The 20,520-nt window shown below is 47.1% G+C and overlaps 1 protein-coding gene across 2 annotated transcripts in view; it reads right to left on the bottom strand.

Moving 5' to 3' along the window:
* STK35 (serine/threonine kinase 35) overlaps positions 1-19,819 on the bottom strand; it is a 45,757-nt gene extending 25,938 nt beyond the window's left edge. The window contains exons 1-3 of one of the 2 annotated variants that reach the window (XM_004433838.3): positions 19,372-19,818; positions 18,182-18,779; positions 4,951-5,700 (exon numbers count right to left, since the gene is read on the bottom strand). In XM_004433838.3, the coding sequence (XP_004433895.1) occupies positions 4,988-5,700; positions 18,182-18,779; positions 19,372-19,680 (1,620 nt within the window). In that variant the 5' untranslated portion in view covers positions 19,681-19,818 and the 3' untranslated portion in view covers positions 4,951-4,987. Of the gene's footprint in view, positions 1-4,656; positions 5,701-18,181; positions 18,780-19,371 lie in introns of those variants that run through there. The other variant, XM_087445499.1, reaches the window with a different exon arrangement.
* Positions 19,820-20,520: the final 701 nt, after the last annotated feature.

The raw sequence follows: 20,520 nt of genomic DNA, 5'->3' as shown, positions 1-20,520 counted from the left end.
CATCTATACCATTGGTTCTCAAAGTCTGGTCTGGAGTCCAGGAGTCCATGAAGCCAAGCCTTTTCATAATAACACTAGGACATTATTTGCCTTTTTCACTTTTATTCTCTCCTAAGCGTACAGTGCAGTTTTCCAGAAGTTACACGATGAGTGGCATGGCACCAGCTTATGATGCAGAAACAAATACGAGGATCCAGCTGACTACTAAGGCAGATATTAAAGAGATTTGCAAAAATATAAAATGATGCCACTCACTAAATATTTTTGATTTTGAAGTTATTTTTCATAAATTATGATACTTAATATTAACATGTAACCAATTTATTACTTATTCATTTGAAAGGAATATATAAACATTTCAGTTTCAATTTCTAATACCACAAATATCCATAGATATAACCCTAAGCAAAAGCTCTCTCGAGTCCTCAATTTCAAGAGTGCAATGGGGTCTTCAGACCAAAAACTTTGAGAAGCATTGGTCTATTCTCTCACTGTCTCCAGTCCCTCTCCTTTCATTCCCTCTCAAATACACTCGAGTTAGGGGTCTCCCCCATTACGTGCCACCAAAATTGCTATGAGCACTAAAGACTTCCCAAATGCTAAATCCCATGGTTAATCCTCAGTCCTCATCTCACTCAACCTACTGGCACATGGGCCATGGGTGACTACTTCCTCCTCCTGATGTCTTTTTCCACCTGGCTTCCAGGACACCATACCCAGGTCTCCTCTCTCTGGCTCATTTCCTTCTCCCCAGTCTCAATGTTGGATGGTCCAGAGCTGAGTCATTCTTTGAAACCTTCTCTATACCTACTCTAGTACCTTGGCTGTCTCTAAATTTCTATCTCTAGACCAGATCTCACCCCTGAACTCCAGACTCATCCAATCACCTACTCTACCTCCGTATATGGATTCTAAATAGGCATTTCAAACTTTCAGATGACTAAAACCTAACTTTTCTCCAGCCAAAACAGTTCCTCCCAACGTCCTCCCCATCTCATCTGATGACAACTCTATCCTTCTAATGGCTTCCAAGGCCAAAATCTTGGAGTCATCCTTAATTCCTTTCTCTCATACCTTACCTTCAATCTAGCAGGAAATCCTATTGGCTGACTTCAAAATTCTCCCCAAACCCAATCACCAGTTGCCCTGCTCCACTGTTCAAAGCCCCCCTTCTCTCTCCCTGGGTTAGTACAGTAGCCTCCCACCTTATCTCCTCACTTGCCCCCCTACAGTTTACTGTCAACACAGCAGTCACAGTGATCCTTTCAAAAGATCCGGTATCACACAGCTTCAAACACACCAATGGCTTTCCATCTTAATGACAAATAAAAGCCAAAATCCTCCCAGTGGCCTCCAAGGCCTACTCTAGATGACTGCTAGTTACCTTTCTAGCCTCTTCCTCTATACTCTTCTCCCTGCTCACGCTATCCAGCCTTCAAGCCTTTATACTGTCTTTTCCCTGTCTGGGATGCTCTTTCTCCAGATCCTCATGACTCACCCCCTCAACTCCTTCTCTTTGCTCAAATGTCGCTGTCTCAAGGAGATCCACCCTGACCTCCATCGAAAAGTAAACCTCTATCCCCCACCTCCCAGCCTTCTGATCTCCCTTATCCTGCTCTACATTCCTAGAGCACTTTCTAACATATTACTTATGTTTACTGTCTGTTTCCCCAATAGAATGTCTGTTTCCCCAAAACGACTGCAAGAATTTTTGTCTGTTTTATTCACTAATGTATCTTCCGTGCCTGAAACAGTCCCTGGCAAACAGTCTCCCAATAAATATACTGAATGAATATATGGAATTAACTTCTCCATCTATAAATCTTGGTGGGAGGGAGGGGAGTCTGGACTCAATAGTTCTTCCCAACTGCAGCCTTTTGATCCTCTAACCAGCCAGCCAGAGCTCATCTACACCACACTGATTTGAAGCTTTTGGCACAGACATGGGCCCAGGCCCACAACTGTACGTGCCCAGCTGGAACAGGGCAGGACAGGCTACGGTCAAATAGGCACCAACTGACCAAGTACTGTCCTGATCAGCTGTCAGAGCCTGGGACACTTAGCAGTAACTATGTTCCTAACCTTTTCTCAGCTCAAGGTCACCTACCTCTCCTACCTACCTGAAGAAATCACTCCTATTCAGCTCAAACTTTGCCCTGCAAAACCGCACAAATCCCAAGTGTGGGTGTTCAAATGGGAGCCTTGATCTCAACGGGTTGCGACAACCCCACAATCCTAACACAAATTCAGGTCCCTCTTCCAATGACAACCTCTTCCTACTCCAGTGAAAACCTGAATTCTAGGAGTTTTTTTTTTTAAAGTGGGAAAGATAAGATGGAAATGGGAAGTGACAGCATGAACCACAATTAAAACACTGTCTAGCCAACTCTTGTGGGGCTCTAACATGGTACCACCCCAAACCTAGCTTTAGGGAGCTCTATTCTCTTACTCACTGGGCAGTAGGACAAATTGGTCTGACACCAGGAAGGTACTCAATAAATGTCTGTGGAATGGAAGAATTAAACCTAGTGACTCATTCCAGAAATAAGTTCACAGAGAATAATACAGATGTAACCAGGCTCAACTCAGTATTAACCAACTCCAACTAGAAATCTGAGGGTTGGGGCCGGCCCGGCGGTGCAAGCAGTTAAGTGCACGCGCTCCGCTTCGGCGGCCCAGGATTTGCAGGTTCGGATCCCAGGTGCACACTGATGCACCGCTTGTCATGCCATGCTGTGGTGGCGTCCCATATAAAGTGGAGGAAGATGGGCACGGATGTTAGCCCAGGGCCAATTTTTCTCAGCAAAAAAAAAGAGGAGGATTGGCATCAGATGTTAGCTCAGGGCTGAACTTCCTCAAAAAAAAAAAAAAAAAGAAATCTGAGGGTAATGAAGGCAAAAGAAGAGACTAAGAACCCACCCAGGGGCACACCATATGTAGAGGCCCCTTCCTTGTGACCACTGGGATCAGCACCACCCCCCAACACCTTATCTCAAGGCTTCAGCGAAATATAAAAGTAGCATATTTCCAGCTTGCCATAGTGACACTGAGAAAAAAGGAGGGAGAAGGGAGGGTGTGAGTAAGATATCCTGCCCTTAAATTAATAGGATATTGGGTAAATGACTTAACACCTGCAGGGTTGCAAAGGTGAAACAAAATGGTACATGTGAAAATACCTAGCATATATGATAGTCAATGTTCTTTTCTCTCCCCTTTCCACAAAACAAGGCTGGGATTTCTGCTAAGGAAAATAATTCAGATCTGACCAATAGACTAGCCAGCATTTGTGTCTACTGCCATTAATCTCCCAATATCTATTACTTTCTTTCTTCTACTTCCATATCCGGCCAGTTGTCTTGCCAATTCTCTGCCCTGAAGACCCAGGCACTCCTCTATCCTCATTGCTACTCACAAGTTCAACAACATCCCGTTCTAGTGTGAAGAAAATAATTGGTCCAACTGGTCTCCCAGTCTCCAGTCTTTTGTTCAATTCAACTTGCAAATGCTAAAATTCTTTTTTTTTCTTTTGTGAGGAAGATCAGCCCTGAGCTAACATCTGCCAATCTTTTTTTTTTTTTTTTTTTTTTTTGCTGAGGAAGACTGGCCCTGGGCTAACATCCATGCCCATCTTCCTCCACTTTATATGGGTCGTCTGCCACAGCATGGCCTGACAAGCAGCGAGTCGGTGTGCGCCCGGGATCTGAACCAGCGAACCCCGGGCCACCTTGGGGGAGCGCGCGCACTTAACCGCTCGTGCCACCAGGCCGGCCCCAATGCTCAAGTTCTTAATGCTGCATTGTTTCGCAGATGGCTCCCAAATGCATACTAAGTCAAGGTCAAATTCCAGTGCCCCATGTTTCACCTTATTTCTGATCTTATTTCTTTTGCTCACACCACAGACTCTGGTCTAACTCAACGACTCCTGCTGTTCCTGGTACACACTTCTGGATTTTGCACTTCAGCTCTGTCCACTCTCCTGGCAGGTCACTATCCTCCCCGATTACCACTTGTCTACATTCTTCACTAACCCAAATTGGTGCAGTCTCTCAAAGGTGCGAGGTTCCCTCTGGCTTCAGGTCCTTCGTAGAGGCTGGTCCTTTTACCTGGAATGTCCCTCACTACTCCCAATTCCCTACTCTTGCCTCCGGGCACCATCCCCCGAAAGGTCAATTTTCCTTAATACCTCTTCTCCCTCATTGTAAAGCAACTATGGTAGACACTGATTACTGTTTCTCTCCCCGACGAAGCTGAAGAATTGATGATGGGGCAAGTTTCTGATTTTGCTTACCATTGTTACCCCAGAGCCTAGCACAGTACTTGACAAACAAAAGCCCACATTAAATCTGTTAAATAAGCAAAGATTCCCATATAATATTCAGTCACATCTTTTATGGTATCTAAAATGGAGAAACCATCTGATATCTAAAGTAGGAGAATGGTTACATTATGGCACATATAACGGAATGTCAATTATTGATAGCCATACTTTCAAAGTATGACATGAGGAAATGCTCAGATTAGTGTCGAGTGAAAGAACAGGAAATAAAACTATACCTAACTATAGCATAATCTAAACACGTAGAATTGGATGTGTGAGTAGGAAGGAGACGATTAGGGACAGCGTTTTTTTTCTCTGAAAAAAATCGTCCGTACCTCTTTTGCACATTTTCTACAGTAAACATTTATTAATTGATGAAAAAAGGCATTTCTAAAAAACTTAAGAGACTCAACTCAAATGCAATGTCCACTCAAAACTTCTCTAGACTTTCCAACTCATAAACTCAAATAATCCCACATATCTTCCTCATTGACACGTGGGGAGATCTTTAATAACAAGTACTTAGTTCTCTTCAACTCTGCATTTCCCCCAACTCCAAAGGGCCCATCCCAGGGCCCAGGATGAAGAATCCAGTCCAGGAAGTGTGTATGCAGAACAAAAAGTACACTCACCTAGTTTAAAAACACCCAAGATGCTTTGCCCTGAATTTTAAGCAGCACATGTGACCTGGTCCATTCTGGTTTCAAGTTCAAAGGCATCAGGCCGGTCCTGCGGGTTAGCAGCTAACATGTCTTTCAAGAGCTGCTTGATCCCCTCAGACATGGAAGTCCTGCGTTTCTGGGGGATATGCAACTCCATCTTTGGGTTTTCTAGCAGCGCCTCACCAACAGGGACGATCTCGGTCCCCTGTTTGATATAGGTCCCCAGGAGCTCCTTCTTGGTCTCAGAGTCAATGAAAGTGATTCTTTCTATCATTGCCCAGATGATAATGCCCAGGGCAAAGATGTCAGCCTTGGCTGTGTAGTGTCCCTCCCAGACTTCAGGGGCCATGTAGAAGTCTGAGCCGCAGGCTGAGGACAGCCAGTATTTATTCACATTCACATTTTTGTTGTCTTGATTGCCCTCTTTGCCTCGGGGGGCCAGTCCAGCACAGACCTTGCTTAGTCCAAAGTCTGCCACCTTAAGAATAGGGGTGCCAGACCGCTCCGTGATGAGGATGTTGTCTGGCTTTAGGTCCCTGTGCACGATGTGGTTTTTGTGCAGGAAGGCAATGGCGCTTGTGAGCTGTAGCATGAAGCTTTTGTTGGTGGCTGGGTCTGGCCTCCGGGACAGGACGTACTGATTCAGGTCTCCACCTTCACAGAACTCCATGACAAACCAGAGATAGCAGGGCTCTTCAGCATAACCCAGGATCCTTTCTCCTAAATCAAAGGAAGACTGGAATGAGCTTGAGTGAGACGGACACATTCATACCATTTTTAGACTACACGAATGCATATTATAGTAAGTGACAGTGGTGACAACTGCTCCAATCCAAGACCAGCACATCTGGCACTGAGCCAACTCTACACAAGTAGGCCCATCTCTACTCACATGAGTCAAGGGATAACAAATAAGGTATGACACAGGCTGCAGGGACCGGCAGCAAGACCTGGGTTTAGAATTAAGAGTGCCTGGGTAGCTACTCTGGTTTACTGCTGACCTGTTGAATACCCAGGAGCCAACTTAGTTCACCTTTCCAAGTTTCTACTTCCTCTTCTTCACCTGTAAATGGCCACGTCACCACTTACGGAGTGTCTACACTGGCACTTGACATTCAATTTAATATTTACCACCACCTTCAGAGTAGGAGGAAATAGCCCATCTTATAAAATGAAGAACCTGAGGTTCACAGAGACTTAGAGTTAAGACACTCAAATCCGTCTGATGGTAGCCATTGTGTTTCATTATATACTGTCTCCAAATAGGCAGCACCATACCTCCCATACCTCCCAGGGCTGCTGATGGGACAAGGGAAAGCATGTGAGAGGACCATCAAATGTCTGCTACTCCACGCCAGGTAAATGACCTTCCCCCTCCCTTCTTCCCTGACTTGTATAATGGTTCTTGGCAATGCATCTAGAATGGCACTACAATTTTATTCCAGAGGCACACTCCAACTCATCAGTATTTTCTGTTAGTCTACCATACGCCTAGCACAAGTTAGGTACATAACACGCCTGTCTCTATGAAGCTTAGTTTCAAGGAGATAACCGGTGTTTAAAACAGCAAGCATCATAAGCTGTGCATCTGCACCACGGTCAAGTTTTATGACCACTGAAGGGTGGGCAGGAGTTGCCAGATCTCAAGAAGCCAGAAGGGGCAGGACTTGCATCACCCCTCAAGGACAGGCAGCAGACCCGCAGGGAGAAGCAAGCAGGCTGAGAGACGGAACGGACAACACAACACAGGAACGCGGCATGGATCAGAGAAGTGTCAAGAGGAACTGGTGGGAACCCTGGAGTCCGAAGTGATGTGTAAGGTGAAATCAAGTTGTGTGGGCTTCAAACTCCAGCTCTGCCTTTCCAAGTCTTTCCTTTTGAAGCACAGAAACTCCAGGAAAGCTAGCGATTGGCATGTCCAAACAAATCCCAATATTCTTTATAAAACAATGAATGGCACATTGAGCCCTTACATGAAGTTATTTGGTGACTATAAGTACCTCAAAAAGCTAAGCCTAAGTAGGCAGATGTCTTATCTTGCTGATGAAGTGGCTAGGCCTGCCCTGGGTGGTCACCTGAATCATTCATGACTGAGCCAGGGCTTGAAGAAAAGTCCTCTGATCCCCATTATGGCGTCTCCATTCTACCAAAAACGAGGGCTGCACCTCTTCATACAGCCTCTGCCAGTATACGACTTTTACCAGTCATTTACTCTATTACAAAGAGAACTGGTGATGTGGATGATACCCTGCTAACCCAAATGGCCCCAAAATTACCAAGGCACACAGTCTATCAAAGGCCGTGGTTTGGGAATTCTAGGTCGAGGCAAGAAGATGTCTAGATGGACAAGGCCAAAGCTTTAGGTTTTTGACCACCAACTGACAGACTTCACTTCCCCTGTAATTATATAATTTGTTTATATTATTCACAATCAAAGTAATACAGGTAGAACCAGTTTAGGGCAGATGGTTTTTGTGGTTTTTTTTTTTTGAATCAGTTGTTTCCCATCTCATAATCCTCTTTCTAGGTCACTGGCTCTACTGGGCTGAGACTCTTTACCTAAAACACTGCAAAATGAAGCAGTGATCTGACGCCCGAATCAGTCTAGACTCCAGAGTCAAGACCCATAAAAAGGAGGGCAAGAAATATTTGCTGGTGGGAGAGCCAGAAAGGAAACGATTAACAAGCCATCAAATTCCTTCTGCAAAGGCCACATCCAAAAACTGAAACTTTTTCACTGAAACAGTTAGGAAATAAAGGGTGGGGAATGATGATTTTATATACAAAGTTGGTAACTACGGCAACTGAAGTAAAAAGAAAACAAGTCTGCAAAACAGATGACAATGTGAGTCCAGGTTATGAGAATCCAGGGAAAGAGAAAAAGGGTAAAAAGTGCGCTGAGTCAGTGAGTGAGTGAGGCAGACGGCCCGGGACTAAGAGCTTGCTCAGGGGGATGGGCTAAGCCCAGCAGATGCTCAAGGAGGGGCTGTCTGTGCAGAGGAAAGCCCTAGACAGGGAAGAGGCATTCTCAGAGTCAGAAACAGCATCAGCGAGCACGACCGCAGGGAAGACTGGGGAACGCAGCCACTAGTCCCTGAGACAGAAAGGACTTTGCACAGGCAGGGCCTTGGGCTTGTTTCATGAGAAGCTGCAGCACCTGTCTGTGTTCACACAGGAGTCCCCGGCTGCCACTTAAAAACATAAGCGGCATGGGAGAACTCCGGTCCTTTCCTTCAGGCAGACTGCGTACCTGGACCTCTCTGTTAGCTCGCAGCAGGATGGAGGGAGAGGAGGTGGCACTGGATGCATTTCTGCCAAGCAGCCAGCCAGGATGAAGTAACAGGAAGAGTGCAGACCAGAGGCAAGGAGTGTGGGTGTAGACCTCCACTCTGCCCACTGGCTTACTGTGTGGTGTCTTAGTTCAAAGGAAAACTTGGGGAGACTGGGGTATGACGGAAAGATGGCTAGAATCTTGGGCAAGTCCCTGAACCTCTCTGAGCCTCAGTCTTCTAATCTACTTAACCGTGAGCTAAGTCACAGGCATGAAATACATTTTGCTGAGTGTAAGATACTTTGGGGGAACGACATCCTGACCATCACTAACATCATCATTCCCACCGGACCTCAGTTGAGTCCTAGGAAGTCACCGATTTCAATAACCCCAGCGCTGTGGGGCACAGGATAAAGGTCTCACACGTTAGGCAAAACATGAAACTGAAGTCAGAAAACGAACATGGATGATTACATCACACTTCTCAGGCTGTAACAGCCAAAACTCATGTTCTAGCCAGATCAGGCGACTTTTATTTGAAGTGATCTCCACCTAAAAAGAGACCCTTCTCCCCAAATCTCTGCAGGTGTGTCTGAATGTGCACCTTAGGGCCCAGCTTGAATGCCAACCTACCTTACGCTTGCCTGATTTCCCAGTTAACTGCCCTCTTCTGACCAGCCAAGGTTCTAGTCTTATAATTTACCAAGGTGACTGTGCACTGGGGAAGGGAAAGTGGACAAACTTTCACACTGGTTCTGAAATGACACTAATTCCCGGACACCCAAACGTCACTGTGGTCTACCAGTCAGAGTAGGGCCTTATGGTTATGGAGGTCAGGTGACCAATGGAGTTTTAGCTCAGGTCTACCTCATAGTGGGTCCACCGGGTCACTGAAGCCACCCTGCAGTTATTTCCCCAGTTTCAGGATGTATCATTGGAGTAGACACACGCAGCAACTAGAAGAATCCTCACATGAAGTTTATAGTCTTGAGCCAATAGAAACAAAATTTACTTGGGTTTTATAATCCCCTTGTTTGGTGTAATCTGACAGTTCCACAAGATTAATAAGAGTTAAAAATTTAGCTTTCCAGAGGGGGAGAAAAGAGTGAGTGTGTTGTTTGGAGGTGATAAGGATTTGAGGCAAATAAACTTTGAGAGCCCACTAGGCTCCAGGCACTATTTTAAAGGCTCAGTATATAAGCTGTCTCATCCTGCTGGATACTGTTTTATAGGTGGGGAGACTAAAACTGGGAAAGGTTAAATAACTTACCCAAGACCACTGCCATGAGCAGTTGGATAGGATATGAGCCTCCACAGCCAAGTCCTTCCACCAGACCATGCTATCTCCCCCAGGTCACAGGGGGCTAAGAAATGCACTGTGATTAAAGAGACACAAGCCCACGGCGAGGACAGTTTTATTACCTTTCCCTCAAGTACGATAACCAGGAGACCATGAAATAAACTCTGTATTTCAAAACATATCCTATGCCACATTTCAGAGGGAGACAGAGAAAATGAAAGAAAAAAAAAAATCAAGCAGGTGTCCCACATCTCATTACTCATGGGACTAAGTAGTGTTGAAGTCCCCCCAAAAATGTGGCCTGCTTTATTTAGAAACTTGAGGCCAGCAGGCCCAGCACAAGGCTAAGTCAGTATGAGCAGTGGAAAGGCAGGCACCTCCTGGAAAGGGATACAAAATACCAGGATTTTATAAGCCTAATCCCTCCAGAAGTTAGATCTCCACGCTCTAGTCATCTCCGTTTAGACATTTCCTGAGCACACAGTGCACGTCAGACACAGAGATGAGACGAGCAGTGGTCTCTGCCCTTACAAAGGTTTCTGATCATTAGAAGCAGAATGACTACAGTTGTGAGAATAAGGAACAGGGTCCAGTTCAGCCTGAGGAGCAGGGACAGGTGGGCAGGATGCGAGAAAGCAGGCTGCGAATCACTGCCACAGTGGTGCCCCTGAGCTGTCTCCCAAGATGAAGAGAGTGAGCACACAGCACAGAGGGTCTGAGCTTGTGGCCGGGGACCCCAGTAATCTGGGGTGACCACAGAAGAGATGTAGTAGGAGACGGGCAGAAAGGAGGCTGGAGATGAAGAAGCTGGAGTCAGGTCACAGAAATGGTGTCTGAGAGAATAAAGGATTTGAATTTAGATTAAGAAGTGGGAAGTGACTAAAAATTCTTGATATATTTTAGAAAGGTTTACTGTTTATTGAATCTAAGAAGTCATCCATTTTAAGACACGCCATTTAAGTAAGACATACAGGCTACTGACGACACTGACACACCGCTGACTCAGCTGAGTTCAGATTTCAGAGATGTTAACGTGAGAAAGAGCAAGTCTTAGAATCGATGAAACAAGTGCCCTCTGGAGGCAAGAGGAGTTCAACGTGAAGACAGACTAGCAGCCGAGAGACTCAGGAGGTTCTGAAACCCAAAGAGGTGAAGGCGGGCTGGCCAGGGAGGAGGCAAGAAGGGGGTGGAGAAAGGTCTTGGAGGTTTAGAATCAACAGAACTTAGGAACTCAGCACGTCACGTGGGAAAGTATTCTGAGAGTACTCCAGCCAATCTTCTGACTCCAAACCCCTATCTACGTAGGTGATAATTATATCCCCTTTCACAGGTGAGGGAACTGAGGCTCAAAACATTCAATAAGTTGCCTACAGTCTCACAGCTAGTTCGGGGCAGGACCCAGAGCCTCTGCAGCCAGGATTCCTACCATGACGCACCACTACTGCCTCTGTGCCTGTGGCAGAATTTCACACCCAGATGTTCTATTTCCCACTTGGACACAAGCTCCTTGTAAGTACCCTCTTATGTATGCCCCCAAGGCGTTTAACGTTCATCAAGTCCCTAGTGTTACAGTCCAACCACACAACATGCAGATTCATTTTTCAGTAGAGGACTAATTATGATTTAACTTAAATGTGCTGAGATGATAGCAATTTGGCAATAGGTATCACAAGTCTTAAACATGCTCAATCCTTGGGGCCGGCCCCGTAGCATAGCGGTTAAGTGCGCACGCTCTGCTGCTGGCGGCCCGGGTTCGGATCCCGGGCCTACACCTATGAACCGCTTCTCAGGCCATGCTGTGGTGGTGTCCCACATAAAGTGGAGGAAGATGGGCATGGATGTTAGCCCAGGGCCAATCTTTGTCAGCAAAAAGAGGAGGATTGGCAAGGGATGTTAGCTCAGGCTGATCTTCCCCACACACACACACAAAATGCTCAATCCATTTGACACAAAAATCCCACCCTAAGAATATATTCTAAGAGAAGAATATCAAAAAGAAAAAAAACCTACCACCAACAGCAATAAAAAAGGAACAACGAACACCAAAAGCACCCAGAGCCAGTATTCCATACAGTACGGTAAAAGTGAAGTATTTGAAAAGCTAAGAGGTCACAATACATCTTAAGTTTAATGTGAAGTGAAAAATATAAAATTATAAAGTTATGCTTAAGAAAAAAAGATTAGAAAGGAATCTAGAAGTATGAGTTTGCTATGACTACAGCCATCCCTGTTTTTGATTCGTTAAGAGCTGCACATTAAAATATTTTATTTACAGAAGTGGCTCAGCTGAAGATCAGTCCTGAGAAGGTAAAGACAAGGATCCACCCAGCATGTCTTCCCAAGGAAAGATGAGCTTATAGACCAAGCCCAGGTCCCAGTCTCAATGACCTTGGGCTGTGTTGTGTCACTACAGAGAGGCTGGGTCCAGTGTCAACACCACAGGGTGTGTTCAAAGTACTTTATAAGATAAGTCAAATGTCATTGTGCACTAGAGAATCCCCTTAGGGTGGTGCCAAGGCAAGATACAGTGCCCTACAGAGGCCAAGAGACCAAGTATGAACCCACAGGCCTAGCAAAAGGAAACGACCCCAGCCAGGCCTGGGGTCGTCACCACCCCCACTCCCTCACTTAAATGGCTATGTGACCCTGGGCAAACTTCTTAAGACCCCACAAATCTGTTTCATTTTCCATAAACTGAGAAATGACACCTATCTCACCGGGCTGTTGGAAGGCTTCACTGTAACATCGAAGCATCTTGCATGGTGCCTGGACACCAGAGCAGACAACTACTGGGAGTTAATTATGTCAACGTGTCTGGATACCACTGGTAGACCTCCAATATGGTCAGAAGGCAGCATGTCAACAACATGGAAATTGGAAAGAGCACTCAGACATAAATCTAGACCCTGACCCTTCACTGGTGCAGGACTGGGAATGTTACTCAACCCTAATGGATCTTGATTTTCTCAGGTGTAAGACTAGGTTACAAAAACACCAACTTAACTTAGAGAGGATTAAATGAGAATGAATATGAAAGGCTAGCTATTAATACTTGAACATTACAGGGATCTTGTTAAAATGTAGATTCTACCAGCCATGCAGAGTAGAGAGTAACCCATGACAGTCTGGCTCGTTTCTCTCTCCATATGCAACGGGCCTTGCCACATACCTAGGCCTTTCTTCTTGCCAGGACTGCTTCTGATTTACCCTTTTACAACTCATTCTTCCCCTGCCTTAGTCTACATTCCCAGCAGCTGTTGCCCCTTGAGCATCTCTCATGGGCTGAAGGGAAGTAACATCTGTTGTGCTGTGTCCACCTCCTCCACAGACTGGGCACTCACAGTAGAACAAAATCAAGTATCTGGGCTCCTCACAGTGCACTGCATACAGAGCAGGTGCTCAATAACTGGGTGAAATGAAACAAGATTAGAACTGTGAGCTGGAGAGGCTTAAAAAAGAGAACAGGGAAAGTTCTAGTACAAGGCACACAGAATATGTAAATTAAAAACAACTAGGTAGGCATCCAGAATTTATGAGTCACTAAGGAGGGCTGGTGGCCCTAAGGGTACCACCAAAGTCCAAATTTGAGTTGAAAATAAACTGATGTTCTATTAGGAACCTAAGCTCTCTTTGCGAGTTTACACTATAAAAAGCCCTACCCAATGCAACCCCAATTAACCAAAGCTCTCAATTAAGGGTTGCTTCTATCTCCTGTGGCTGGTATCTAAAACCCCCAAGGTGCACAGACGGAAGGCAGTCAGTCGGTAGCAAGAGAGAGCAGTCTGCACGGTTGTCCCAAGACATTCAAGAGTAGACCAGAAAGGAGGTACAGGGTCTCTGGCAGCTGAGACATAGGGAAGGCACCAGCACAAATCAGCAGTGCCACAAGTACTGATTAACACATAATTAAAAATAAAGAGTAGCCATTAGTTTGAGTAAAATACAATTATGCCTATTTAACAACCAAGAAAAACAGAAGCCAGAACTTAAGCCACTTGTCTGAAGAGTGCAGCACAGCTGTTAAGGAGAGCAGACTCAACCTAGGATGTCTGGGCTGGGATCCCGGTTTGGTTATTTGCTCAGCTGTTTTACACTGGGCAATTTCCTTAACGTAAGTGCCTCAGTTGTCTCACCTGTAAAATAGGGATATTATAGTACTGACTTCAGAAGGTGGTTGTGAGGACTGAATCAGTTAATCGGTATAGAGACTTTAGAATAGCACCTGGCACACAGCAATCAGTAGGTTTTAGCTCTTAGGAGGGTCAAACTGAGACTAAGACCTCTGACCCCAAGTCAAAACCGTGTTCTATTCTATCCCGTTAATTTCCAGGGCCCCTAATGTGTCCTTTTATTTATGTTAGGAGAGGCAAAGATCACCATCCAGGTCTCGGCCTTTATCTGGGGGATCTCTAAACTCTGAGGTCCCAAGCTACAGGAGAGAATTCAGAGTTGCTTTCTAGAGGCCTGGGCAGCGGGTGGCCCAGCTCTGAGCCTAAGCTTTCCCTAGGCACTCAACAGACTGGTGGGAGTCTGCCAATCCACCACTAAGGCCCTATCTCTCTCCCCACACTAGCTCCTCCCTCAGCTCACTGAAGTCTACTTCCTTCCCTGCTTCCCCATGTCTCTACACTCCCAGAGAGAGCCTCTACTGTTATCTAGGATACCCACCACTCAGGAGTGACCCTGAGTTGTTGTCAACTGGGCATGCTGTGTCTTCTGCATGCCTCATGGAGGAACCTTTGCATAGCCTCTTCTAACACAGTGCCTGGCTCTCAATCACCACTGGGCATCGGTACACACACAAAACTACCCCCCCGGGCCGAAATTCCCACCCATGTCAAGCCACCTAAAGGTATTGTGAGTACAGCAAACATCAAATAACTGTAAAGCATAACTAGTGCCCTAGCAGGCTGGGATAAGCTCAATTCCCAGCATTTCCAAATTTCTAAATATTCAGTTTTATGAGCCTTGAGAGCTTGTCCTGGATTTTTTTTTTTTTGTGCTTACTTGCTATTTGTCAGAAGGACCAGCATGCGTTAGCAAGAGCACCAGCACCAGAATTTCCGAGTGTGACAGTGACCTCAGGGTTCCTGCTGTCTTCCAAATGGCAGTAATCTTGAACTTAGTTTTAGGTGTATTCAGGACAGGGTCCTTTAGCAATGGAAACAAGGGGATAAAAGCAAACTGTTGGTGCCTTAACTCCTCTTTTTTGTGAAAAGTACTTAAAAATTAAGACATCAACCAAATAATTTATAGGATTGTTAATCTGGTTTAAAAAAGCCTGGGAGGCTGGTTTGAATATTACCACTAACTCATTTGGGGCAAATTCTGTCCCTTTTCTGGGCTTTAGTTTCCTCCCCTGTGAAAAAGGAGGCCAGATCAGTTATCTAAGACGGCTACTGACTCTCTGAAACTTCTTTTCTTTACACAATGCTCTGGGTAGGACTTGTCTGGCCTTTGTTCAGAGAAAGGAGGGACATAAGACATAGAAGTTTATTAAACGAAGTTGGATGAGACCAAGAACTACATTAGTCCCCTCCCCTTTTTGATATAGGGTTATTTCTATGTCAAATAATTTCTTAAGACTATAGAAACACCCTCTGAGTAGTATTCACTAGAGTTGATACTGAAGGGGGAAAAAAAACTATTCTCTATTTGGCCCACCTGTGAAATAAATTCCACTTTCTCTCTTCTCTACCTATCCACACAGTCCTAGGCAACCTTCTTTCAAGCCCACCTTCTCTGCTAACTCCTGGCTAACTCCTGATTATCATTCCTGTTAATTCTGTACAACAAGCTGTACAAAGCCCTTGTTAATAAGCCAACTTGCCTTTTCCTCCTGTGACCTTGATGAGCACTGAAGTCTTCTACAGGTCCTCAAACTTTTCAAATTAAGTTCCTTTGAGGCAAAGAGTGTTTTTTCTTCCCCCCTGCAAATATCACTACAGGGACTCAGTAAAAGTTATGTGGATTTAATTCAGTTGAGACTTTAAGGCAGATTAACACTTTTTGGTCTATTTCAGAATTATTCTTATTTGTACTTGTCTAGGCAAAAGGTGATTGCAAAGGACTTTCTGTCTAATGATAAAACTGAACTAGATTATCTCTAAAATTCCTTCCAGCTCTGACATTTCGGAATGATATCAGTATGCTGTAAACCCAGTGCCCCAGGGCAGATTAAGACTGCTAAATTTTGGAAGCTGAAGTCAGGAAAACTTAACCTAGAGTGGGTCATTCTTCTCCACTTTAATATTAAAAGCAAAAAGCAAATGCCTATTTACTCTTTGCTAAATTAACACGACTTGTAAATCTAAACATCAGTTTCATAAGCCGAGGCGATGTGCATTTTCTATATTGCTCTGAGCCCAGAACACTACCTAACCCATGGTAGAGGCTCAAATATTTTGAAGACTGAACAACTGAAAGGGACATATTAAGTATGTGATCTAAAGCAAAATACTTCATTTCTCTAGGCCTCAGTTTTAGCTCACAAAGGGAGGAAGAAAATACCAGTGTTTCCGTCAATTTGGGGTTGCTGACAATACAGGCAATAGGATGTGTTCCATGGTCAAACAAGTTTGGGAAACCTGAACAAGAATACTGTGACTCTCAAAAGGGATGATGGTGGAAGAGAATTAGAGATGTAGCCTGAACTTACTGTGGCAGTGAATTCCTCCTTCTCTGGAACACTTATCGACATTCCCAGGCTGTGCAACAAACCTATGACATAGGTACCCTTATCTTATGGATAAAGGAATGCTCTCTACAGGTTTTAAACAAACTTGTCCCATGTCTCATGCAGTCAGTTCAGACAAGCCACGACTGAAAGTGAGTCTAACCCCATAGTATCAACCACTATGCTGCCACTGTTTATTGTGGAGTTTTGACAAATTCTACATGTGAGAATTTGAAGAGCATTTATAAGTAGGGTGAAGAAGCAAAGACTTCAAACCCAGGCCAAAGTTTCAAGCCTGGCATCAATGAACCGAGGGAAGAAAGGGATCCTCTAGCAAAGCTAATTCCCACACCCCAAGGCAGTCGTGTAATATGGAAGAGTCCAGATCATTCACTAACCACAGCGGAGAAGACAGTGAGAATGGAAGAGAAGACCTTGTAGAAGACAGGTAAGCTAAAAGAACCTCCTGGAAAGTCTTTTCAAGACAACTATATTCACCCTGGGGAGAGGGGAGGCTTTTCAGAATGGATGAGGCAGGGATGGACAAAAAAGTGGAAGCCTGTTTTGACAAAGAACTCCAGCTGATACTGATCATGTCCCTCAATCCACAGTCAAACAACTGACTTGGACAGGGATTTCTCTTGGGATGGGCTTGCAGAGATCATCAAGTTGGGCAAAAGCTCCAAACAAAATGCACTATGCAACCCCACCCCAAATCCTACCCATTGTTAAAGGTCAGGTCTAGCCCATCCTTGGGGCAGGGAGGACACCATTGTGTCTGAAAGGATCTAGGCGTTGAATCAAGACAGATCTGGGTTCATATCACTTAAGCTATGGAAAATTGTAAGGAAACCAGGAGTACAACCCGACTTCCCTTACAAGCTGATTAACCTGCAACTTATTTATTCAACTCTAATCCTTACTTTCTCCATTTTATAGGAACAGGATTTGCTTTTAAAGTTATTACCTAAATTCACTTTTGTAAGACCATCTAGGAAATGGTTGGAACTCAGATTAGTAACCTCTCCCCCGAGGAAGTGTCCTCAGACCTTTCTAGCCCACTGGTCCTCTCCTCTCTGAACAAATCCCTGGCTACTTGTAGTCTGAACCAGACACGTGAGTACTGAGCACTCATGATGAACACACACCCTCTAAATGCAGTTAAAACCCTGAAATTAGGATTGGCCCTCCCACGACTGCAAAGCTCCCTTGCCTCACTGCGCCCCATCTTCCCTATAAGAAAAACCACTTTCAAGTCAGCCTCAGAGGATTAAAAAAAAGATTGACAATGTAAAACGGAGGAAAACATGTTAGATGTTGTCATGTGACAGCTCTAGGCCCACCTGGGGCGTTATTTTTCTGCATGCCCCAGAGGACTTAGCCAGAAAACTGCCAGTTTGCTTGAGTGCCTGGGATGAAGGGGCTGGGGTCTCAGAGGAAAAGGAAGACTAGGAAGCAAGAGTTTGGGGGGTGGAGCTGGAAGGTGTCAGGATATTTGGAACCAGACAGGGAGGGGGTGTGGGTGGGTCCAGTAAAGTTTTTTCTTTTTGTTTGCTTTGGGAGGGAAAGAGGAGAGGCCCTGGAGGGTGAGGGGGCTCTGCAGTTCTTCCACCAACTCTGAACCCAACCCCCTCCACTCCCGACCCGTCTTAAAAGTGCTAGACGTTTCATAATAATGGCTTACACTTATTGAGTACTTACTAAGATAATGGTTAGCACTTAACAAGCGCTTGGTATGAAAATACCAGCTAACGTTTGTGTCAGGGACTGATTCCGGGTTCTGAGAAGAGAGGAGGGCCCGAAAGCCCGGCCCCGGGAAGGAGGGTGTGTCTGGGCCCAGGGTGACAGGATCAGGACCGGGGCCTAGGGGTCCCGCGGTCAGTTTGGTCCGAGCCGTGCAGAGCAGGGGGTTCGGGCCTGCGTGGGGACCCTCCCCGACCCGCAGTGCTCCTACCTTTGAGCGAGGTCTCCACCAGGCGCAGGTAAAGCTGCGAGCTCTTGTTGCCGTGGCTCATGCGCTGGGCTAGACCGTTGCGCTGCAGGACGCACTCCTCAAACTGCACGACATTCTGGTGGCGCCGCTTGAGGCTGGTCAGGGCCCAGAATTCGGCCAGCGCCAGCTCCACGTTCTCGGGGGCGTCGCAGCGGATCTTCTTGACCGCCACCCGGGCCCCGCTGCGCCCGGCAACCGCCTCGTACACCACGCCGTAGCTGCCGCGCCCGATCTCCGCCAACAGGCTGTAGCGCGGCCGCGCAGACCCGCCGCCGCCCTCCGGCCGCCGCCGCGCCAGGTAGGCCTCGCCCGGGGCCTCGGCCGCCACCGGATCCATGGCTTGGGCCGCCGCCGGCCTCAGCTTCGCGCTGGGCGCCCGCGGCACTGGGCTTCGCCTTTTCCGCTCCGGGCTTTGTGTACCTCTGCGGGCGCCGTCCTCCTCCCCTGTTTCCATGGCTGCGGGCGGCGGGGGGAGCAGCAACGGCGCTGCCCGGGCCCCCCCTGCCTCATCCCTCCGTCCGGCCCTGGGACGCGGAGGAGCGGGACCTTGGTTTGTGACCTGCGGGCGAAAGAATCGGTTAAACGACCAGGCCGAGGCGAGGAGGCCAGGAGCGCAGCCGCAGGGCGTCCGACCTCCTCCTCCTCCTGCCGCAGCGGCCCCTTTAAGACGGAAGCCACCGCTGCTGACTGAACAGGGGAGGGGAGGGGAAAGCGGGCAAGAGGAAACCAAAGCGCAATGACTGAGAGGGGGAGCCGGAAAGAAAAGCAAAGTCTTCCCGCCTTCTTAGTTAATTTATCGTGTATGAATACGAAAAACAAGGACCAGCAGTCTTCGCGATTTACGAAAATCGCCTTAAAAGAGGCAATTCGGAGTGTGGAAGTCTTTTCCCTGCCTGGCCCCCTCTGGGATCCCCCTCCCCGCGTCCCGCCTTGTGTTCTCCCGGGTGTAAACAGTCCATTGAATTAAGCCTGAGCGGAGCCCAGCGGACCGACCCAAGTCCCCGAGGGCTGCGGGTGGAGGGGGTTGGCTTAAAAGTTGGGCGTCCCTGAGAGCGCCAAACCGGCGGCCCAACTGCCCTCCCCAAGCGCCCGAGGCGGCGGGGTAGCTCCAGTTTCGGCGCTTGGTTTTAGTCCGCGGACCGGGCCCTTACCTGGCCGGCGCCCCTCCACTTCCGGGCGGCCCGTTTCCCCCTCAGGGTCCCCGGCTGGGGATGGTCCGTTCCAGGCCTGGGCTGCCTCCCGCACCGAGCAGCGCGAGAGGCCGCGGCCCGGGCCGGGCGTGCAGCGGAGCCTGGTGCTGCTGCAGGCTCGGTGGTAGCGGCGCTCGCGGGCGAGAACCGGGCGTCCAGGCTCCCGCGGCTCTCCACGTGTTCGCGCCAGCTGAGCCCTTTACATAACCTTTTTATATAAGCCGAACCTCCCGCCGGCACTCGGGCCAGCGGGGGCTCCTGGTGGCCCATCCCCTGGGAGGCTGGTCGGGACTGAGCCGCCCGAGTCCTGCCAAGGTCGACCGAGCAGCCGCAGCCGGGGCCCAATCACAGGCGAGAACGCCCAACCAACAAAAAATAGGCGCCAAATTCCCGCGATCCGCTGCGGCCTCCGGGTCTCCGCAGCCTCCTGCGCTCCACAACCTCCTCTCTCTTCGCCTGCGCTGCAAGAGGAACTGCACGCAGTAGGCGCCTAATAAATACTGATTGGTTGGTTTGATTGATTCATAGCTGATGCCTGGGAACCGCCCGAACTGGGTTGGAATCCACACCCTGCCTCCAATTAGCCCCTTGATCCTGGGCAAATCAGAGCCTGTTTCCTCTGCAGCAAAATGGGTAGACTGGGCCGTGCCTACCAGGGTTGATAGGACCAAATGAAATATAAATATAAAATTATGTAAAGTGGCTAACTGGGTGCAGGGCTGAGAGTTAGTGCTCAGTGTAAGCTCCATGTACGCATGGATTTTAGAATATTTTGTTCACTGCTTTGTACCCCAATGCCCATGTTTGTTAACTGAATCTACAGATATTTATTGAATTCCTGTAATGTGCTAGGCACTGTTCTAAGTCGCTGGGGAAGGAGCAGTGAACAAGACCATCTCTACCTTCGTTGAGGTTCTGTGCCGCTGGAGGAGACAAATCATATGGGTGACCTTGGGCAAATTAATTGACTTTCTTTTGTCTTCCTTCGTCATCTGTAAGATGGGAAGAACAGTAGGAGGATTCACTGAGGTTATACAGTTAAAGCACTTAGAACGGGATAGGGCCTGGCACACAATAAATGTTAAGTATTATTATTAAATAAACAAATAC

The sequence above is a fragment of the Ceratotherium simum genome, chromosome 21, assembly GCF_057802395.1.
Source record: "Ceratotherium simum simum isolate JZ-2026a chromosome 21, ASM5780239v1, whole genome shotgun sequence".
Taxonomy (NCBI): Eukaryota; Metazoa; Chordata; class Mammalia; order Perissodactyla; family Rhinocerotidae; genus Ceratotherium; species Ceratotherium simum.
This window is presented reverse-complemented; position numbering and strand designations above follow the sequence as displayed.